Here is a 22,513-nt window from a genome sequence, read left to right as displayed (position 1 = left end):
CCCCCCCAAAAACAAAAAAACCAAACCCGTCTCTTTTCCCCCCCTTTGTTCACTGATGGATTCATTAATTCGTGGATTCGTTGGTGCAGCCATATTTACATACCAGGTATTTGCCAGGCATTTTAAATGGAAACTCGAGAGGAAGCCCAAGATGTGATGCAGATTCCAGATAACAGAGCCACTGTTCCGGTTAAGAGGGGGTACGGACCAAGAGTCTTCTTTCCCCCTTTACTTCCCTGTAGAGTGGCTAGTGAGCTGGGTTCAAGGATCCCAGAGTAGGGTGACATGTGTGCACTGTCGATCCTAATTTGCCAGTGGTTGCTCTGGATGACTTCCTTCCTGGGACAAGCTGTGCAGAGAAGCGTTCATTCCACGCTTGGGTAGAGGAGCGGGCGACGGTGCAGGACGGTGTGGGGGTCATGTGATCACAGCAGGTGTCTCTGACAGGGGCCTATCCAGGGCAGTAGAGCACCTCCCTGTGGTCCAGAGACACTGGGGGTGGGGTGGGGTGCTCTTGGTGAGGTAGGCATGTTGAGCTCCCAGCTGAGCTCTTCCCAGCTCTTGGGGTCTGTCATCCAGTAGCAACTGACCAATGGCCACTACCCAGCTTGCCAGAGCCAGAGTAACTCCTCCTGTGTCCTCGATTGCTTCGTGTCATGAAACTCGTGGTACCTGTCCTTATTTAGAATCTTAGGAGCCTGGGGAGCAGAAGAAGATCTCTTAATTCACCTATTTCTTCATTCCACCAACTGTTATTTTATGTATATACTCAACAACGATGTATTCAGAGCTACAATAGGCCAGGCCGCCGTGCTCGCTTCTGGGGACTCAGGGTGCCCTCTGGGGGCTTCCCATTGGATGGGAAAGACTGAAGGCTCATGCAGCATTCAATACAACCGTGTAACTGATGAGTCCTGCTGAGGATGTCTGGTGCTCCATGGACATGTAAAATGAAGATTGTACCAGGTTGTGTGTGTGTGTGTGTGTGTGTGTGTGTGTGTGTGTATTCGTAGGGGCAGAGATGTTGGAGCTGTGTTCTGAGGGCTGGGCCTGTGTCTGTGTGTGAGTGAGAAGGGTATCCTGGAAACAGGCACAGCATGTGCAAAGGCCCTGAGGCGGCGTTTCAGGACCTCCAACAGATGAAATGTTCAAATACTTCTTCTGAGCCAGGAGAAACAGCTCCCAAATTAGCCAGCACCGGAGTTCTCTGGCATCACTTCTCAGCCTAGGGAGTTTTCTGGGATCACCATTCCCAATCCTAAGCAGTGAATACTATTCCTCTGCCCCCACGTCCCCCTCTATATACCATGGTGTTTATTACCCAGAGTTGTAATTGCTTCGGTGTGCGTGCGTGTGTGTGTGTGTGTGTGTGTGTGTGTGTGTGTGTGTTTCTTACACAAGACAGCGAGTTCCCTGAACTCGGGATTTTTCTTGTTCATCTTTGTGCACGTGGTAGGTGCTCAGTAAACATGTAGCAGAGGAACGGGGGAGATTTTTATTGAGCACCCAGCGTGGACTCAGCCCTCTTTCTGCTATAATATTGAGAAGCCGCAAGGAGTGTGCGTTTTCCAAGCTGGAGATGATGCTAACGGATGCAGTTGGAACTCCAAAGCTTTTGTGCTGTCTGTGCACATACTTCCAGAACTGAGGCTGTGGTCCTGTGTCTCCCAGACCTGCTGAAACAGTCCCGGGGTGGGGGTGGGGGAGGGGCGAGCCTCCCTTCCCCCACCCGCTTCTGCCATGGGAGGGTGCAACCAGCCCCATTCGCCATGAGACGGGACACCGTTGGCTTTGTCAGGCAGGCACGCATCTCCAGCCAGGGCTGGCCAGCCCAGGTAAGTGGGCCTGGAGTGTCCAGGAGGTGGAGGGCGGCTGCGGGTTCTGCCAGGGAATTTTCTCTCTGCCTTTTGAATCTCGTTATTGCCCTGTGTCTCATGTCCGGGCTACATGTGCGTGTGTGTGGATCCCAGAGCAGGGTTTCCAAGAGGTCATGGGGACTGGCTCTAAAGGGGAACGGTCCTGATTTGGGGCAGGACCCCGATATGCCTTACAACTCTGCCATTCTCCGATTCTCCGTATCTCTCCGTCTCTGTTGCCTCTAACGCTGTCTAGACAGCATTCTCTGGTTTTGGGGAGAAGAAATCTGTTAGCACCATCGAGTGTGTAAGGAAGAGAAAATATCAAAATCTGTCTGCCTTCCTTTCCTGCAGGCTGGTGAGTGAGTCAGAGCTGGGGGCAGCAGAGTGGGGCCCCAGGAAGGGAAGCAGGAGGCTCGCGTTTAACTGAAATACCTTCTACTTTTAGTCCATCGAGATGGGGGCAGGCTGGGGGCAGCTTTTGCAGGGACAGGGAACATGGGCATGAAAGTGGGGGCAGGCTGGTGGCGGGGGAGGGAGGATCAAGAACAGTGACTTGTCTGGCACTTTTTCAGACCAGAAAGAATACGACGTGATGTTTAAGAAGACCTGGTTGAGTGGGGTGAGGACATGAGGTTGAGTTTCAGCTGTGTGATGTTGCCAAGTCGGGTGACCTCTCTGGTCCCTTACTCTTCATCCTCGTAATGATAGTGATGACCCCTGCCTCTCAGGGTTGTGCGGGATTTATAAGAGAGGACAGAGCTCCTAGCTGGATGAGCAAGGGGCTTACGCCAGAGCCGCTGTAAAATGCGGTTTGATGATCATCACACCCACCTCGTAGGGTTATAAAGAGGATGTGATTTATAAAACATATGAAGCGCCTGGCTTACCTCGAGGCCCCGCTCCTGGTGAGCCCTTGGTTAGCTGTTACTCTTCTTACGGAGGCTCTGAAGGCAGCCAGCACGGAATAGGTGTTCAACAGAAAAGAACCCAAAGGCAAACCAAGAAAAACAGCAGGTGGAGTGAAAAAAAAAAAAAAGGCTTTTTGTTCAAAGGCATCTGGAAGGGTGTTTGTGGGAGAATGGAGATAAGGGACAGTCCAGTGGGGCTGGGGACCACTAACCGACTTTGTGACCTCAGGGACTCCAGCTCTTGGTACAGCTGTGTGTGCTGGGCCTGGTCCCCTACCCTCCCTGTGCTTGGTGCTCAGTACAGGGTTGTGAGGAGGGTCAGCAGAGATGCCTGATGTGGGCAGGCTCCGAAATGGGAAATGACTTGGGGGTAACGAGAGTGAGGGGGCGGTGAGGGTGCTCTCCCCGGGGCCTCTGCTGGGAGTGTGTGGTGTGCGTTTGGAGTCCTACCTGGGTTCGAATCCCGACTTTGCCCCTTACTCTCTAAGTGACATCAGGCCGTTCCTTGGCCTCTCTGAGCTGGTTTCCTTCTCTGTATAGCAAAGATAATCCCTTTTTACTAAGAGCTGGCCTTGAGACTAGCTGAGTGGGGAAGGTCCTAGAGAATGTCGCCACCCTTTTCCGACCGTTGGGGCTGGAACAAACTTCTGAGATGGCCCGGAGTTCAGAGAGGTGGAGAGGCCGGCCCCGGGCTTCCCCAGTGAGGTCAGTGGAGAGTGGTCATCCAGCATCCAAGCCTCCAGCCTCCTGGGCCCATTCCCCCAAAACGCTTTGCTTAGACTCAGACACTGAGATTTAAATTTATTTTTTTCCTCTCCTTTGCTTTTTTCCTTTTAGTGGTTGCTTCCCTAGTTTGGATGTTCTTAATCCCCATGGATCCACAGCTGTAGCAATGGCGACTCGGGTCGAGGTCGGTTCCATAACTTCCCTGACAGGAGTGCCAGGCCTCGGCGAGATCTCCAAGGAGGAGACCCTGAAGCGGACCTACTTCTGCCAGGCTGGCGACACCCCTGGGGCGCCCTCAGCGCTGCTCTTGGAAGGAAAAAGCCCCCTTAGGAGCCCGGCCCGCTTACTGCCGCTGCCCAGACTTGCCCCCAAGCCCTTCTGCAGGGAGACGGCCCCGGATGTGAAATCCCTTGTCCCATCCTTGGGGCCCGGCCCAACTAGCCTGTCTCCTCCCTGTGGGCGCTCCCGGGACGTGGTGGCAAGGGACCTGAGCGAGAAGATGCCCAGCTTGGTGGGGCAGGAGGTGGGGAACGGGGAGGGCCTGAGGAGAAGCTCGTCTCTGTTCAACAAGGCCACCTTCCCGCGGCCCCGATCCAGCACCATGATTGTCTTTGAGACCACCAAAGCTGGCCCCGCTCTGGGAAAGGGGATCGGTGAGGGGGCTCGGGAGGCCACCACGGGTGTGTGTCAGGAGCCCGCTCTGGGCTCCCGGCCCGAGGTGGCCGTCAAGCCTGCCCTGCCTTCCCGAAAGCCTGGGACCCTTCCCCGACCGGCCTCCCTGTCACAGGACATCAAGCCAGCTGCCCCCCAAGAGGAGACAGGCCCAAATGAGACTCTGTGGAAGGCCAGGAGTGTGGAGGACACGGGGGACCCCGCTCTGGAGCCCAAGCCTCGCCTGAGGAGAAGGCCTGTGTCGGCCATTTTCATCGACTCCATTCAGCCTCAGAAGCCCGGCCCTGGCGGGGTGGCCGCGGCGGGGAAGGCGCCCCCAACCCCGCCTGAGAAGACATGGATGAGGAGGCCCAGGCCTCTGTCCATGGACCTCACGGCCCGGTTTGAGAGCAAAGAGGCCTTGCTGAAGAAGGTGGCCGACGAGGCCACCACAGGGTCCACTGTCCAATGTCGGGGCCCGGAGAGGGCCGACCCGGAGCCCAAAGTGGACATGGAGTGTTTGGTCAGAGCAAACCCTCGCCTTCGTGACTCAGACTCAGACTTCCTCGAGGTAGCCAAGAAGACCCGAGAACAGAAGGAGAAGGTGCTTTTCAAGCAGGCAGAGACAGACAGCCTCAGAACTGCAGGGGGCTCAGCCAGGGGCACCCCCACGGATGACCAGCATCCCGGAGAAGAGAAAGCCAAGCTGCTCAGGGAGCCGGAGAAGGTGCCCCTGTCCCCCTTGCCCAGACCGGGGAAAGACCAAGAATTTGCTGAGGTCAAGAGCAGAGCAACTGACGGGGAAAGCCGGCTGGAGGGAGGATGGGCCCCCAGGGGCAGTGTCAAGAAGCGCATCAGCCTGTTCGGGGAGGAGAGCACCTTGGCCTTGGCAGCAGAATCTGGACCCCCACCGGCCACCCCTGAGCCCCCGTCAGCTGCCCCAGAGCCTGAGAAAGTGGGTGTGAGTGTCCAGGAGCGGATCAAAGGCTGGGCTGCCGAGAGCTCGGAGGCAAAGCCGGAGATCAGGAGGAAGACTTTCCAGGCACGGCCGTTGTCAGCGGATCTGACTAAACTGTAAGTGGGAACGTTCTACGGGCTTCACTCAGCCCTGAGCTGCCTCAGACCGCCTACCAGAGGCCCCTCAGGAAAGGGAACCGGGTGCCAGGCTCCACGCTAGGCACCTTACAGCGCCCCCCTCTGGATTTACCCACAGCCTCTAAGAGGAGGCGGCCTTAGCTTCCATTTCTCAGACAAAGAGCTGAGGTGCAGAGAGGTAACACAGGCCCCCTCCAGATTCAGTGTGTGCCATCAGCTCCATTTCCTTGTCCTTTCTCCTCTTTACAGTTTGCGGTGGGAGGTATCGTGCCCATTTCACAGAGGCGGATAGGAGAGGTGAAGTACCGTGAGGAAGTCCGGAGCCCCATTTAACTCCAGCACGGCCTGGGTCCCTGGCTCACCTTGCCTTTCCAGAAGCCCTGAGGACGTTACTCTATGGCCTGAGCCTCCATGAGTGGCCCCCAAGTAAAATCAAATGGGTCAAGATAGCTTGAGCAAGTCCCTTCCCCTTTTGAACCTTGGTTTCTTTGTCTTTAAAACGGAAACCTTCCTTGAAGGATTAAGGCAAAAGCTCACAGATAACGCTGTGACTCACTCTGCCCATGGGAAGCCATCACTATGTGGTAGCTCCAAATGACACGATGAATCCTGTTAGTTGAGGATTTTCTAAGCTCCCCCGGCCTCTGCTATCTCCTGCTCTTTTGCTTTCCCACAAGTGGCTTCCCGGCTTCAACAGGGAGATGCCGCTGGGTGTGGCCACCAGCTCCTTAATGATACACATGCCACTGACATACCTTTGTCAGGTCGGAGCTTTCAGGGGTCACCTCTGGGCCCAGGGAACCAGGGCAGCCAGCTGGGCCAGGGTCAGACCTGTGGCTCTCAGCAGAGAGAGAATCATCTGGAAAAAAAACCTGAGGCCTGGCGCACCCTCCCCCCCTCCCCCCCAACTCGAGATTCTGATTCCATTGGTCTGGGGAGGACGCTCATATCTTGGTTGTTTGCAAAAGCTTCCCAAGTGATTGTCATGTGCAGCCAGGCCCGAGTTAAGATAACAGAGAAAGAGGTGCCCATCCCGGGGACCTCACACACCTTTTCCCGTGTCCTCCCAGTGCCTCGGATTATTCTCATCTGACAGATGGGGAAACTGAGGCTTGAGTGTGGGAATGACACCCACGGCCTCATGCCTCCTGGGAGGCAGACCCTGGAGGACTGTAGAGTGGGACCAGGTGAAGTGGTTTATTTCTCTCCCCTCCCTTGTCTCTGTAGCCCCCAGCCCTGAATTCATCATTAGACATCCACTCCAGGGCGCTCTTCAGAGATGGGAACATTCTAGCACCAGAATACCCTTTCTTTCTCTTCCCCTTGACAAGTGGGGAAACTGAGGCCCAGGGAGGGACCATGACTTGGCCAAGCTTACCCAGAGAGGCAGCGACAGGCCCGTGCCCCCACACATTCCATGACGACCCACCACCCTTGAGTCCCGTGGCAGGTCTGTGGTGGGGCTTCTGTTGTGCTTGGGATTGCTAACAACCATTAATTATCCCTCCTGGGGCATCTTTACTCTTCCCTAAACGCCCTCACATAGCTATTAGGGCCTTGGGTAGCCTTCTCTCTGCCCTACAAAAGACAATGGGGAGGTGTTAATTATCCCCGTTTTATAGATGAAGAGACAGAGGCTCACGTGAGGTCACAGGCACAGCCCAAGCTCCTGCAGTGGGGAGACAGTATAGGCAGACTAGGACCCAGGTCCCTTCACTCAAGCCTGGGGCTCCTGGTACCCCAACGATGCTGTGTTTAAGGTAAGCCGTCCCCCACCGGGCCGGTGGGGGGTTTGGTGAACTGAAAGGATGCATCTTTTCTCAAAGCAAGCCAGGCGGTGTTGCTTTGTTGGTCTCAATGCTAATCTCACCCCTGGGTTCCTGAGCTAGTTACAGGGTGTGGGCTGGAGGGAGTCACAGATTCTGGCCCCAAACAAGTAACGTGGATCTCTGTACCAGGTTTTCGAGTCCAGCGTCTAGCAGTGAAGTCAAGTATGAGAAGTGTTCTGAGCTAAGTGGCGAGCTTCCTAAGGAACCTGGAGAAAAGGTAAAGAGCCCCCGGGTTTGGCACATCTTGTTTTCCAGTGGATAGCTTCCCTTACTGGAAAGAGAGCCTGGGAAAGAATCAGAAGCCTCTCATGAAGAATGAAACATTTTTTTTTTTCTTTAATGCTGGGACTTTTCAAGTCCCTTTTGGGTTTGTGATTCTGCACTCCTTAGTGTTAAATATTGTTTACAGATGTAATTGCCAGGTTTTATTTTATTTTTTTTCCTGTGCAAAGAGCAAGAGGGACCTGGCTTTCTTAAGTATGAATGCCTGCTTTATTAAGAAATTAAAATTTAGGTTAAAACTGTTCATAGAAACTCCTTCAGTTTCCCTCAGTATGGTCCCTGTTCCCAACTACCTTGGCTTGTCACCTAGCAGTAGCTGAAGGAGGGAAACTACCAGCAACTGAATTGCTTAAAAGTATTTTTATTTAATCTTATTTAATAAGGAGAAGCTCATAAAATAACTACTAGGTCTAACCCATTTGTGGTTGATGCCTCATGCAGGGTTTTAATTTTTTTAAAGCAGCTTTTTTTGAGGTATAATTGATGTACAGGAAACTGTACCCATTTCGAGTGTGCATGGATGAGTTTTGACATATACATGTTGCACTCGGTGAAAATGTATTACCATCAAGATACAGAACATCTCCAGCACCTGCAAGTTTCTTCTTTTGTAACCACTCCTGGCCCCTCCTCCTACCCCCAAACAGCCACCAATCCACTTTCTGTTCCTAAGGATCAGTTTGCATTTTCTAGATTTTTTTCTAGATTTTTCTATAAATGCAACCAGTGCTTTTTTTTTTTTTCTTGGACCTCTCTTCTTTCACTCAGAATAATTACTTTGAGTTGTGTCATGTTGTATGTGCATGTGTATCAATAGTTTATTCCTCCTTGTCGCTGAGTAGCATTCCATTGTGTGGGTAGACCGTGATTTGTTTATCTCTTTGCCCTGTTGATGGACATTTGGGTTGTTTCCCATTTTGGAGCTATTGCACGTAAAAGAGCTCTGAACATTTGTGGGCAAGGCTTTGTAGGGCTATCTATTGCCTCTTCTCTTCGGTAAATGCCTAGGAATGGCTGGGTAGTATGGTAGGTGTAGGTTTCACTTTTTAAGATACTTATGCGGACTTTTAAACACCAGAGCTTGGTGGCAAGAGCGTTTGTACCGGGGGAGCTGGATCTGAAGGGCAGTGCCACCGCTCCTGGGGGCGGGGGTTTGCCCTGCTTTTTATCCTTGGATGTTCTGAGTCACTTCTTTGAAAGCCGTTGAGAGAGGGTCCAGTTGAAGTAGAGCCTCTTATATTCACATTAAAATGGTATAGTGGTAAGAACAGGAAGGAAAAGGACCCTGTGAAGCAAGTGGGACAAAATGCTGGTTGTCCTTGAATTGAGGGAATGGGTTGGGGTGAATTTATTATCTTCTCTATAATTTTGTATGTGTGAGAAAACTTTCAAGAAATGAAAGTTAATAAAGGAACCCTTGCTTTATTTAATACAGAGATTTGATCTCTGTAAATAGATTTTTCTTTTGGTAATTTTTTTATTGTAGTAAAAGACACATAACATAAAATATACAATCTTCATTTTTTAAAGAACAATGCATATATTTTTAAATTTAAAAACAGTCTTTATACGTATGTATACACACATATATAAAAATTATAAATACACACATACACACATACTAGGAGAAAGTTCTGGAAAATTCTTCACGGATATCCTGCTCCCCATTGATAACAGCTGTTATCCAGGAAGGGTCCTGGTATTTGGATATTTGAAGTCTCAAAAAGGACTTGAGCTTTGTATTGTTTAGAAGGAATGGATTTATATATTATTTATGCAAAGTTTATGTAATCAAATGTAAACAAAAACTTCAAATGAAAATATATTTTCAGTTCTTTAATGGCATTCCAGCATCTGCAGTAGAGATTAGCAAACTGTGACCCTGTGTGTATCTTAACCATTTTAATTTTATTTTTTTTAAGATTTATTTATTTGAGAGAGAGAGAGCGAGCACGAGGTGGGGAAGGGACAGAGGAAGAGGGAGACAAGCAAACTCCCTGCTGAACGGGGCTCGATCCCAGGACCCTGACATCAGGACCCGAGCCGAAATCAAGAGTCGGATGCTCAACTGACCGAGCCACCCAGGCGCCCCCATCCTAACCATTTTAAAGTGAATAATTCAGTGACATGAAGTGTATTCTCAGTGTTGTACTACCACCACCACCATCTAGTTCCAGAATTTATTTATTTTTATTTTTTTCTTAATTTTTTTTTATTTTTTAAATATTTTTATTTTTTTCAATTTAAGTAATCTCTGCACCCAGCGTGGGGCTCGAACTCATGACCTGGAGATCGAGAGTCGCACGCTCTGCTGACTGAGCCAGCCATTCACTTCCCGTCTCCCACCTGTGGCCTCTGGCAACCACGAGCCTACTTTCTGTCCCTACAGACTTGCCTATTCTGGACATTCCATATAAATGGACTCACAAAACACCTATCCCTTTGTGTCTGGCTTCTTTCAGTTAACATAATGCTTTTTCTTTTTTTAAGATTTTATCCATTTATTTGAGAGAGAGAATGAGAGATAGAGAGCACGAGAGGGAAGAGGGTCAGAGGGAAAAGCAGACTCCCTGCTGAGCAGGGAGCCCGATGTGGGACTCGATCCAGGGACTCCAGGATCATGACCTGAGCCGAAGGCAGTCGCTTAACCAACTGAGCCACCCAGGCGCCCCAACATAATGCTTTGAAGGTTCATCCATTGGAGCATAAATCAGTACTTTGTTCCTTTTTGTGCCTGCATACTATCCCATTGTACGGATAGACCACAATTTGGGTATCTGTTCTTCTGGTGGACATTTGGGTGGTTTCCACCTTTTGGTGATTGTACATCATACTTCAGTAGACATCGGTGTGCAAGTCTTTATTTGAACCCCTGTTTTCACTTCTTTGGGGTATCTCCCCAGGAACGGGATTGCTGGGTTAGATGGTTAATTCTTTACCTTGTTGAAGTAGACTTGTTTCTAGACCAAGAAATGACTTAAGGAATTCACGCATATTATGAAATTGAACAGAACTGAGTGTGCAAGAGGAAAAACGATGTTCTCCTCCTCATGCCTTCGTCCCCTTTCCACTCCCTTACTCACAGTCTGATTTCTATCTTTTCTCTGCTGTTTATCTACACGTGTATACATGTACACACACAGTTGTTTAGAAACGGTATTGTTTTATAAATACCCTGTTCCACAGTCTGCTTTTCTCCCACCCACACCACAGTGTTTTGTGTGTTGTCAGATGTGACATTAGGAGCCACCCCCCTTCAGGATCCAGGCACCCTGTGGCATTCCATTGTCTGGATTATGTTGGAGCTCATTTAGCCTGAGCCCTACAGCTGGGCATTTAGGTTTGTTTCTGTGTCGTTTGCTTTCTCTCTCAGCAGTGCTCCCCAAGCGCTCTTGTTTAGCCAAACTTGGGCATCTGGGCCAAGAAAGAGTCTTGGGCGGAAATTGGCCAGATTAAAAGGAAATGAGTATTTTAAGATCATGGCATGTATACTGAACCGTCCAAAAGTCGTACCCATTTCCGTCCTTGCCAGCAGTATCCAAGATTGTCCATTTTCCCACATCCTCACCCACACTGGGTGTGTTCAGTCTTTGGAATTTTATGGTATCTCACAGTTGTGATTTTAAAAGCAGCCGTTTGGATCATCTCACCGCTTCCTTTCTCTTTCAAGTCCCTTAACTTAAGTTGGATTGTTCTCTTTTTTTTTTTTTTCAGCAAAAGGAAGGGCATGGTGTGGATGGAGCATCCCTCCCAAGAAGCCCCTGGAAGCCTGGTTCACTCCGGGAGAAGTCTAGGCAGACAGAGTGGAAAGACAGTTCTAACCAAGTCCCCAGCAACTGTCGGGGTAAAAGCTCGGTGGGGGCTCTGAGCCCTTCTGACAGCACTCCAGAAGATGATGGGAGCTTCCAGACCGTGTGGGCCACAGTGTTTGAGCATCATGTGGAGAGACACACAGTGGCTGACCAGTCGCGACACTGTCCCTCGGCCATGCCCCGCAGAGATGTGGCAGATGCCCATGTCTCAGAAGTCAGACCCAGGCATGAGAGAAGCTCTTGGCTGGGGAAGGACCTGCCGGAAAACACAAACCTCATGAAACAGAACTCCAGATGGGTTGAAAATACCAATACCGAGAAATGGGGACGGACCACCCTTTCGAATGGTGAACCCAAACAGTATCACATGCCCTTCCTGGAAGGACACCCTTTGGATGAAAAACGCCATAAAAACCCCTTCCTCCAGCGCTCTGAAAATCCTCCCCCATCCCAGAGGGTCGAGCCCAAGTATGACATTGTGCACATGGTGGGCAAGCGTGTGCACAGTGAGGCTGTCTCCACGGCGTCGGAGGAAAAAGCCGTGACCCTGCGAAGTGGCAGGTCTCAGGTCTCCCCGAAGGGGAGGCAGCAGTCCCACGAGGTCACCCCTGCTGACCCAGAGTGCAGGCTGGGAGGTCAGGCGGGGTCTGTCCAAAGGGCCAGTGTGATTTGGGAAGCTCGAGGGACTCATGAAGTCAGTGGGCCAAAGCCGGACTTCCGAGAGCCGAAGGACACGTTTGGGGGCAATTGCCTGTCACCCAAATGGACAGGTGGGGTGACCATGAACTGGCATAAAGTCACCGTGGTGGCCAGTGAAGAGAAAGGCTCAGAACCGGGCCCCGAGGTCAACAGCGAGCGCTCAGCCAGGCTCTGTGGCCCCCAAGCCAGCTCTGGGAGGGCCACCCAGGCCGCCGTCTGGGAGGCCCTGCAGGAAGGGCCTGATGAGGCCAGGAATAAGTCAGGAGGCTGCAGCTCGGTGGGAGAAAGGGGTCCCCCCTGGGGGTGCCTTCTGGATCCTCCTCCCAGGGGTAAGGACGAGCCGTCTGACTTCCAGGCACGGTCGCATCCAGAAGAGCGGGTGCAGAAGGGACCCCTCGCTGTGGCTGCTGGTGAGGGTGAGCCACGGCCGGCCCAGGCACCGGAGCCCGAGGCCAAGATGCGGAAGGTGGGTCCCCTGGACCAGAGGTTCGAGAGGTGGCGGCGGCGGACATTGCCCCACGACGTGAAGTTTGATGAATTCAGCTTCCTGGCCCCAGAAAACTCTTGGAAGGTGGAGCAGAGAAGAACAGACCATTGGAGCCCCACCACCAGTGCCTTAAGAAAACCTGAGCTATCCCACCGCAGGGTGGAGACCCAGGAGGTGAGCCCAGGTGCTTCCCAAGACCCGACTCGGCCAGCGGTGAAGCAGGGGTCCTCTTTGGAACCCAGGGCGACATTTTTTGCAGTGACATATCAGGTTCCCGATACTCAAAAAGCAAAGAGCGTTGTTAAGTCAGGGCCTGAAAACTTGATGGAACATTCTAGAAAAACAGTCCCGCCTCCTTCTCCTCGTCCTCTAACATCCACCTTGGTTTCTCTTAACCATGACGAGCCACTGGAGGCCAAGGGCAGTAACAACTGGGCTAAGGGCAAAGAGCGCCACAGCGCAAGCTGTTCAAAACCTCTGAAGCCAACAGACCACCCATCACCTCTTGGGGGCAGGACTCTGGATCCTTCTAGTGAAAGATGCGTGGATGCTGATGCTTTATGGGTCCGCCGGGGACCAGAAGATGGCACTGGTTTTCAGAACAATCGGAAGGATAGTGGGAACAGTACACCCCCCAGCAGTGCCCCCAAAAGCCACCCGGAAGCCAGTGATCTCCTCATCAGAAGGGACCCTGAGGTGGTCAGTGCGAGGGTCCCAGGGAACATCAAAGATGGCTACAGATCCAGCGTTCTCGACATTGACGCCCTGATGGCAGACTACAAGAAGCAGGAGGGCCAGGAGTCAGCGGTGGGGACGCCCGCAGCACCCGGTGGCTCGACTCTGGAGAGGCCCGGCCGGCAAGGCAGGGTGGACCCAAGAAGGAGGAGTTTGAAGGAGAGGTCTGAAGCTGAGGGTCCCCGGAAACAAGCCAGTTTTGCCGAAGCAAACCACGGTTCCAGTCCTGGCTTGGGCAAGCAGCCAGCAGATGGCCCGGGGGCAGCCGCGAACCCCACACTCAGCCCTCTTCTGTGGGCTCTGCCACTCTCGGCTCCTAATGAAAAGTATCCAGGGGCCTCTTCTGGCCCCGCAGGTCCCTGGAGACAAGTTTTGGGAACCCCTGAGGGTGACAGAAAGGATTTGGTTAGTAAACCTCAGAGTGCAAAGTACCCGAACTCCCCAGACGAGCCAAAGCCCACTCCCTGGGAGGATCTGAGCGGTGGGGCCAGCGTGTTGGCTAGATCCTCTCCCACTGCCCAGAAGAAAGGGACCCCAAGGAAATCCATCGGGAGAGGAGAGGAGGACAGTGTGGTCCAGCGGGGTGATCACCCATACGACTGTGGCAGGTCGCCGCTGATTGTCAAGAGGGCCTCTTCGGAGAAGGGGCCCCCTGCCAAAGTCCGAGAGGGCCTGTCTGTCATGCAGGAAGCCAGAGAGAGGAGGCAAGAGCAGCCCAAAGGGAGGTCGAGCCTCCCTGGAGACGGTTCTGAGGCCAAGGAGACCAAAATGGGGCCCTGCTGGCGAGAGTCGGGGACTCGAGATGGTCAAAAGGTGAGCAGGAGGGCCGTTTTGGTTTTTGTAAAACGTTGGTTAGACACGTAGGCCAGGGGTCTCAAACTCCCATCCCACGTGGGCCAGGTGGGTATGTAAATGAATGGAGTCAGGCTGGGTGTGGGCCTCTAGGGAGTGGTGGGGATTGTGGCAAATAGCTCATTCCTGGGGGGTGGGGGCGGAGGCAGCTACCGCTCAGGCCCGGCTGGTTCTTCACACGTGCTGGCTCCATTTAGTCCATGTGCCACCAGTTTGAAACCTCTGGCCCAGAATGATGATAATCGTTCATGGAGCACCCACTGTCCGCTCCTGTATGTGTTGTTTCCAGGTCATTATCTTGTCTGTCACATTCAGCATACCGCATGGGTGACGTTTTGTGAACATGCAAGGAATACTTGTTGAATGAGTGAGGGAGCAATCTTACGTGAGTCTCATGGCAATCCCTCTTCCGTGGGATTGTCGTGGTTTGGGTTTCCGTAGAAGCAGACCCTTGCAAGCAGTTGTTTTGTTTTTATTTTTTAAGATTTTATTTATTTATGTATTTGAGAGAGAGAGAGCATGAGCTGGGGGAGGAGCAGAAGGACAGACAGACTTCCTGTGGAGCATAGAGCCCGACACAGGGCTCGACCTCACGACCCTGTGATCATGACCTGAGGAGAAATCAAGAGTCGGACGCTTAACGGACTGAGCCACCCAGGTGTCCCGCAGGTAGTTATTTTAGAAGGTGCTCCCTGGCAGGATCCCGGTGGAGAAGTGAAGCAGGGAAGGGGGAGGCTGTTGAGAACCGTTCCCCTGTGGCCTCTGAGGCTTCTTCTTGCTGGATACCTCTGGGAAGTGGCATAGATCACCCCTGACTTGTCCTGGCCCAGGGCCAAGGGACCTGGAGTATTTATTTTCCAGTTCCCTTCTGCCCTCGCCTGAGGCTATTCCTGGGGCTATCAACATCCAGACTCTTCCATCCTGGCTGGTGCCACGCCCAGTGGCGGAGAGGAAACTCCTCCCACAGCAGGACACCATCGCCTTTGGCATGTCCTTGAGTGTTGGGTAGGGCAGGGCGCCCGCAATGTCAGTGGCCGATGTGATCGTCTCGTACAGGTGGGAAAAAAACCCAGGCTCAGAGAAGTTAAGTGACTTGTCTCAGGTCACACAGCACCAAATGGCAGCCTAGTGGTTGAACCCAGGTCTGGCTCGACACCCAAGCGTTCAAGTAGGCTCCTCGGGGGTGAAGGAGAAACCTTGAAGATGGGGAAGAAATCTGAGGGTCAATCCCCTTGCCCCTCTCTCCGCGTTCCTCCCGTCCTGTGACCACTCAGCTTCTTTTCTGGTGCAAATCCACATAGAGTTTCTTTCTGAAAATACAAGCAAATATGAACACAAATTCTTACTTTTGCCTCTCTTTTCCATCAAAGAGAGCATTCTCTAACAGGGGGTTGAAACTTTGGTTGCATATGGATGTAACCCACCTCGGCTTCTTAGACTGAGTGATGAAGGGCGAACCCCTTCACCGAGGGCCGGTGCCTCAGCTTCCTCATCTGTAAAAAGAAAGTAGAGGGTCCAACCTGGACAGGGACCTGGTAGAAATGAAACAGTGGGGTGATGCCGATACAGATCATGACACAAAGGGTCACCCAAGGCTTTCCAGGTCCCGTGTTCACACCCCACTCTGCCGCTCACCAGCTGTGTGTGAAGCAGTGACTTTGCCTCCCTGGGCCTCAGATCCCTCACCAGAGTAGACAGAAGTTTCTGCCCGGCAGCTCTGTGGGCAGGCCCGGTGGGTACGAGCGCAGGGCCGGCCCGTGGGTTCTGCTGAGGCTCTGCCCCAGAAAGGGTTCCACGAGGCTGTTATTGTGGGCACAGCGGAGACGGGGCAAGACGAGGAAATGTGACACCTAATCCATTTGCCAGCGCCTTGCTCAGGGGCCTTCTGGCAGGGGGAGAGTCAGGGCGGCGTGGAGGGGGCCGCCCCCGGCCCGGCCTTGGATGTCGGCCCGGGATGCGCAGGCCCCAGGAGTGCTCGCTGTCAGAGGATCTGTTTTCTCACCGAGGGATTGGACGCCTTGGACCAGCTCCCTGTTTCCCTTCTTTCCTGCCCAACCAGCTTTGGTTCCTGATCTTGAAAAAAATAAATAAGAGCCACACAGAAGTACAAAATGTTGGTTGTTAAAAATTCAGACCTAACGAGAGTGTATAAGAAAGTGTATCCCTGGACACCGCCCCCCCCCACCCGCCGCCAACCCCAGGCAGCCACTGTTCGTTTTCGGGATCTCTGGGGCTTTCCTACACCACAGAGTTGCATCTCTGTAGTTGTATTTTCCTTACTGCAAAAGCAGTGCACACTTGGGTGAGGTTGAACGTGTTATGGTAAGCACACAGTTTAGAGTGAGAAGCTCCCCTAAATGATGAGTCTGGGGTACAGCCTTCCAGCATCCTACCATGCACAGATGGGCTCCCCAACCCCCAGCCCCTGAGAATCATCCCGCCCCTAATGCACATGGCTCCACAGGTAAGGAAGGCCAGCCAGGTACAGATACAGGTAAATCACATGCTGTCTTAATGGAGACATGGCAGTATTCTACAGAAAATCTACAACTTGCTTTTTTTTTTAACCTAACAGTAAAAAAAACAAAAACAAACCAGTATGTAGGTAATCACTTTATTATTTTCAGTGGCTGCAAAATACTTTGTTAAGTGACTGAGCCCAAACTTTTTTTATCCAGACACTTGCTGATGGACATTTGGGTTGGTTGAGTCTTTGTGTCACAAACAGGGCTTCCGGGAGCATCTTGGTGCACGCGTTTCCCCCCCTGGGTGAGGCTTTCTTGATTCACAGCCAGTGCTGCCCACGTGCCCCGCGTGGGGTGCGACTGTACTTCAAGTGATCCCCCCTCCCTCCCTCCTTTCTCTCTTTTTCTTTTTCACTTAAGAAACATTTATCAGAATTTTGTCCCGTGCTGGATTGCAGTGTTCTATTTAATTAACTGATTTATTTGAATTTCAAAAGAGAGGACATTGTCAAGAGGCTCCGAAAATACTTCAAGGAATGGAGTATCAACCCCCTGGTCCCCCTCACGCCCACCTCCGCCTTCCTCCCATCCCGGGACCACTCAGCTTCTTTTCTGGTCCAAATTCGTATAGAGTTTCTTTCTGAAAATGCAAGCAAATACGAACACAAGTTCTTTTTTTTTTTCCTTCAAGATTTTATTTATTTATTTGAAAGACAGAGAGCACAAGCAGGGGCAGAGGGAGAAGCAGACTCCGCTGAGCAGAGAGCCCGATGTGGGGCTCGATCCCAGGACCCCAGGATCATGACCTGAGCCGAAGGCAGACGCTTAACCAACTGAGCCACCCAGGCTCACATCCCTATATGTGTCTTCGAGAGCTTTCAGATTCATCCTACAGGGAGTGCTCATTCTTCCTGATTGCTGTACGGTAGAGATGGGTGATATTCCTGATCTTTTGCTAATTACCAACCACGTTCCGACGTCATTTTGCACATGCGCAGGTTTTCCATGGGCTTAGGGTGGCGAATGTCTAGGGGGAGCACCGTTGTAATTTTTTTTTTTAAAGATTTTATTTATTTATTCGACAGAGAGAGAGAGACAGCGAGAGAGGGAACACAAGCAGGGGGAGTGGGAGAGGGAGAAGCAGGCTTCCTGCCGAGCAGAGAGCCCGATGTGGGGCTCGATCCCAGGACCCTGGGATCATGACCCGAGCCAAAGGCAGCCGATTGTTGACTGAGCCAGCCGGGCGCCCCAGCACCGTTGTAATTTTGCAGGATCCTGCCCGAGTGCCCAGCGCTGAGGGGCTGTACCTGGTAACATCCTCACCAGCAATGACAGGGCCCTGTTTCCCCTCTGCTTGAGCAGCCTGGTGCATTATCACACTTGGGGATGTCATGCCCCTGATGAGCACCCCGCCTCTTGTCACGTGCATGAGGCTCTGTTTTTCCTTCCGGTCACCCACTTGCTTATGTTCTTGCCCGCTGTTCTTTTGGAACCTCGTCCTTGGTCCTTTTTTCCTTGAGTTGTTGGAGTTCTTTATTAGGAAGGTGAACCATTTGTACTCTTATGATTTGATTTCTCCCTGGAAATAGCCCTGGACTGCCTATTGGGCAGACCTGGGATCAGGCCGTAGCTTTGTGACTTATTAGCTGTGTGACTCTGGGCATCTTGCCAGACCTCTCTGAGCCTAAATTTCTTCATCCGTGGAATGTGAATCCTGCCTGCTTCACGGTTTATTGGAGATTTATTGTGAAGCAATATGTGGTCAAGCTGCTGGCCCAGGGCCTGATGTGAAAGAGGTTTGAGGGGATCAGAGAGAAGCACCTCCAGACCTCCACTCATTTACTACATTTCATGAATGGGCTAACCTTACTGTGCCAGGCCCTGTTCTAGGCACCCGGACTGCTGGGAGGGACCAGCCCACGGTATCAGGCCATGCCATGTAATAAGGCAGCAACCAGCCACATGTGGCTCTTTAAATGAAAATTAAAGTTAAACAAGATTAAAAATTCAGTTCCTCGGTCCCACTAGCCACATTCAAGCGCTCAAAAGCTACGGATGACTCATGGCAAGTGTATTGTCAGCCCAGATAAAGAAGATCTCTGTAACCACAGAATATTCCAGTGGATGGCTCTGGTCCAGGGGGCAAACAGACCCCAAGTGAGTGAGAGTCGTTAAGTCCTGGGGAGACAGACGAGGCAATGGGGAGATGACTCTAAGAGGTGGTCAGGGGAAGGTCGCCTGGGGCGGGGACCTGAAAGGTGCCACCTGAGTGATGGCCATCATGGGGATGAGCTGGTCCTGTGGATGCTGGAAGAGCACCAGCTGGCACAGGGGGCTGGGGCCAGAGCATAAGGGAGCCACTGATTTCCAAGGCAATCGCACCATTGTACATTCTACCAGCAGTGCATGAGGGCTGATTTCTCCACATCCTTTGCCAACACTTATCTGTCTTTTTGATTCTAGCCATTCTCCTGGGTATGAAGGTATCTCATTATGGTTTTGACTTGCATTTTCCATGGCCCATCTTTCCATGTGTATCCCTTCTTTGTTCAGATCCTTTGTCCAATCTTAATTGGGTTATTGTTCTTTTTGTTATTGAGTTGTAATTACTCTTTATATATTCTGGACACAAGTGCCTTAGCAGACATAGGATTTGCAGAAATTTCCTCTCACTCTCTGAGTTGTATTTTTCACTTTGTCCGTGGTGCCCTTTGAAGCACAAAAATTTTTCATTTTGATGAGCTCCAATTTATTTTTCTTTGGTCCCTTGTGCTTTTGATGCCATATCTGAGAAACCACTGCCTAATCCAAGGTCATGAACATTTACACCTATATTTTCTTCTGAGAGTTTTCTAGCTTTTGCTCTGGCATTGAGGGCTTTGATCTATTTTGAGTTGATTTTGGTTTATGATGTGAGGTTTGCAGCATGTTTCGAAGGCAGAGTCTTAGCTTTGTTGATGAGGTGGAGAGAAGCAAAAGAATGGAGGGCGACCTGAGGATCTTGGCCAGCACAGCTGGGTGAGGGGCAGGGCAGGGGAGGAGGAATTTTGGAATTTTGGAGGGAAGGAATGGAGAGGTCTGTTTGGGGCATGTGAAGGCTGAGATGAGCGTGAGCAGTGTGGGGAGACGTGGAGTGAATGGTGGGATCTGCAGGTCAGGGGTCCCAACATAGACAGACAAAATCGGAAGTTGCCTGTGCACGGATGGGATTTATTTAAAGCAAGGGGGTGTTACGAGAGAACCCCGAGGGAGTCAGATGGAGCAGGAAAAGAGAAGGCTCTAGGGCTGGCCCTGGATGAGTAGACATCCCTCTGAGATGCGGGGAGGCTGAGAAGGAACAGCCAGGGGAGTAGGAGGGCACACAGAGGGTCTCGTAAGGCATCAAACAAAGAGTCTGTGACGCAAGGGATCCAGAATCCAACCTTGCTCTTTACTTGTGCTGTGTGTTCTTAAGCAGATGCCTTCCCTCTCTGGGCCTTCCTTCCCTCATCTGTGCAGGGAGAGTGTGAGACATGTGCACTACAAATTCTGGAGTCCCATATTTATGGCCTGCGAGTGTATGCCTTATATATGACTGGCTGGAACAAAACCACAGAATTCAGACTAGGGTATCTAGTACTGCCCTGTTCCTAGATCATTTCTCTCTGTATTTGTGCTTCTGTGCATGTGTGTTTGGAGGCTGGAGAAATGTCTGACATGAGGTCACCAAAAGTTACCAATGACAATAATGAGGCTTGCTAGCGCTTATGGAGGGCTCCCCATGTACCAGCCGTGGGGGAGAGGAGCCTGAAGCAAGCCAGGTGCCCAGGACTCGTGCAGAGCGCCCCCTGGGGGCAGCACAGTGTCACACACTTTCCAAGCGCTACTCCTCACTTGGTTCTCCCCTGAGCCTAGAAGCTGAGTACTGTTATTAGGGGTCTTCCCCACTTGGTCATGGCTCAGAGAGGTTAAGGCATTAACCTGAGGCCACACAGTTATTAAGTGGCTGAGGCTGGCCTGAACCCAGACCCCATATACTACCCCCTTCTTTAAGGTGGATTGCCGTGGGGTGGGGTTTCTGGTGCCTTAATTTTCTTTTTGCCCTTTTAGGCACAGAATGGACTCTCTCGCTGTGACATATTCTTCCCATAAATGGGAGAGCTCCAGTAAAGTCCTCTGCTTGTGTTCTGTGCCTCAGGTGCCACCACAGGACCTGGGGAAGGAGGATGCCCTGCCGGACAAGGAGCAGCCACTCTGGCAGGGGTCCCCCGCAGCCTCGGGCCCCTGGAGGAGCCACAGTTTCTGCAAGGACAAGAGGAGCGGGCCGTTTGTGGTGAGTGATGCCGGCGCAGCCGGACGGGGACTTGCGTGGGGTTGGTGAGCATCAGACACCACTGGGAATGCGGTCGTGTGGACGGTCAAGGCTGGCCCAGGGGCCCAAGGAGGCCGAGGGGGGCGGGGTCCTGTCCAAGGAATCTGGTGTTGCCAGACTGGCTGCGCGGTGGATCTCGACGTGGAGGGTGTTGGTGGCTCTGCCTTCGCCCCTCTTGGGTTTCCGGCCCAATGCAGAGAGGTAACCCCAGCTGACTGGCATGGAGCAGATAAGAACATGCCCTGGGGTCTGAAAGTTCTGGGTTCGAATCCCAACACTGCTCCTCTCAGTCTCTTTTAGTGACTTACTTCTTTGTACTTTGGTTTCTTTACCTAGAAACCTGATTTCTGTTTCTTTTGTGCCGGTGAGTTAATTTAACTAAGCTGGTCCTGGAGCCAGATCACCAGGGCACAGACCCTAGCTCTGTGTGCAGACAGGTGTTTGGCCTCAGTCTCTTCATCTGTGAAATGGGGATAATGACAGCATCTACTTCACAGGGCTGCTGCAGGGCTCAGAGAAGATAATGCGGCAAGTGTCCAGCATGGTCCTGGGTGTACAGCAAATGCTTTCCTGAGAGTTATCATTACCATTATTATTATTATTCTTGTCCCCAGGCCCTGTGTGGGGTGCCTAAGATAGGCATTTCTTTAATGAGGCAACTGCAGTTCTACTCACGAGGTCATTTGTATCGCAAGCTCAGTGCATTTCAAGGGTATTTGTGCCTGGTCTCATGTCTTGGAGACCTGGGATCCTCCAGCATTGAAATACTAGGTTCCATCCCTTCTGGCTTTAAGGTCACGGGCAAGAAATTTCACTTCCCTGAACCTCCGTTTGCTCCTCTGCAACATGGGTCCAGGGCAGGGGGGGGGAAGAAGACACCCCTGGCAGGGTTCTAGATGGGAAAACGTCTATGCCAGAGTCAGCGGGGCTGTCGGCGGGGCTGGGGGCCACAGAGAGCCAGAGCAGGAATGCAGACCTCGGCGAGCCGTCTGCTGAGCGGCCCCGGAAAGCCTCCTCGGGTGTTCAGATCCCAGCCACAGATGTGCGCACATCTGAAACCTGCCTGTTTTTTTTTTTTTTTTTTTAACATTCTTTTCCACTGATTTCTTCCTTATTCTTTTCTCATTGCCTCCCTGGCGGCACCGACTCAGCTTATCTGATTGTACTTGAACTTTTGTGTGTGTATGCGAAGACAGAGGTTACGGAGAGAAAAGCATTTAAGGCTTGTCTTTTTATAGTCTCTGCTTGCTGGCATCCTCCCTGGTGGCCCGGCTCCGCCTCCTCCACTCTGTTATTGAGGAGCCTTTGTCCTTGGAGTCCCCAGGGGGCTTCCTTGGCTCCGTCCTTGCGGCTCCCCGAGGCCCCTGCACTGTTGCTGCCTGCTTGATTTCCTTTTCTCCGATGCAGGTGGGGAGGGTGGGGGCCTGAGGCCTCCTTTCCCAGCTTTTGAGGACTCACACCTGCAATTCCAAGGAGTGGCCACCAGGGGGTGGTGGTGTCCAGCTCCCTTTCCCATGGCTCCAAAAGCCTCACTCCAGGGGACCTCAGCGTTGGGCTCTGGAGGCTGAGAAGTGGCTTCCAGTTCTGGCTCTGCCACTGTGTGGCCTTGGGCAAGTGATTTGACGGACCTCAGTGAACCTGTTTTTTCTTCTGCTTCTGTAAGATGAGAATGGTCTTATCTGGCCTCAAGAGCATTTCTGTGAGGAGTGGATGAGCTCGTTGAGCACTCCGAAGAAGAAATCCTCAGTGAATGCTGGGGCTG

General features: G+C 52.0%; 1 protein-coding gene across 1 annotated transcript in view; it reads left to right on the top strand.

The window, feature by feature from the left end:
- The first annotated feature begins 3,638 nt into the window (after positions 1–3,638).
- Positions 3,639–22,513, top strand: part of KIAA1671 (KIAA1671 ortholog) — a 133,785-nt gene continuing 114,910 nt past the window's right edge. Inside the window, exons 1-4 of the mRNA XM_028124694.2 lie at positions 3,639–5,218; positions 7,198–7,285; positions 11,065–13,896; positions 20,578–20,712. Of these exons, the coding sequence (XP_027980495.1) occupies positions 3,660–5,218; positions 7,198–7,285; positions 11,065–13,896; positions 20,578–20,712 (4,614 nt within the window). The 5' untranslated portion in view covers positions 3,639–3,659. The remainder of the gene's footprint in view (positions 5,219–7,197; positions 7,286–11,064; positions 13,897–20,577; positions 20,713–22,513) is intronic.

The sequence above is a fragment of the Eumetopias jubatus genome, unplaced genomic scaffold, assembly GCF_037043125.1.
Source record: "Eumetopias jubatus isolate StellerSeaLion01/CBP00866 unplaced genomic scaffold, mEumJub1_p1.0 scaffold_16, whole genome shotgun sequence".
Lineage (NCBI taxonomy): Eukaryota > Metazoa > Chordata > Mammalia > Carnivora > Otariidae > Eumetopias > Eumetopias jubatus.
The sequence above is the reverse complement of the archived record's forward strand: the minus strand, read 5'-3'. Positions and strand labels throughout refer to the sequence as shown.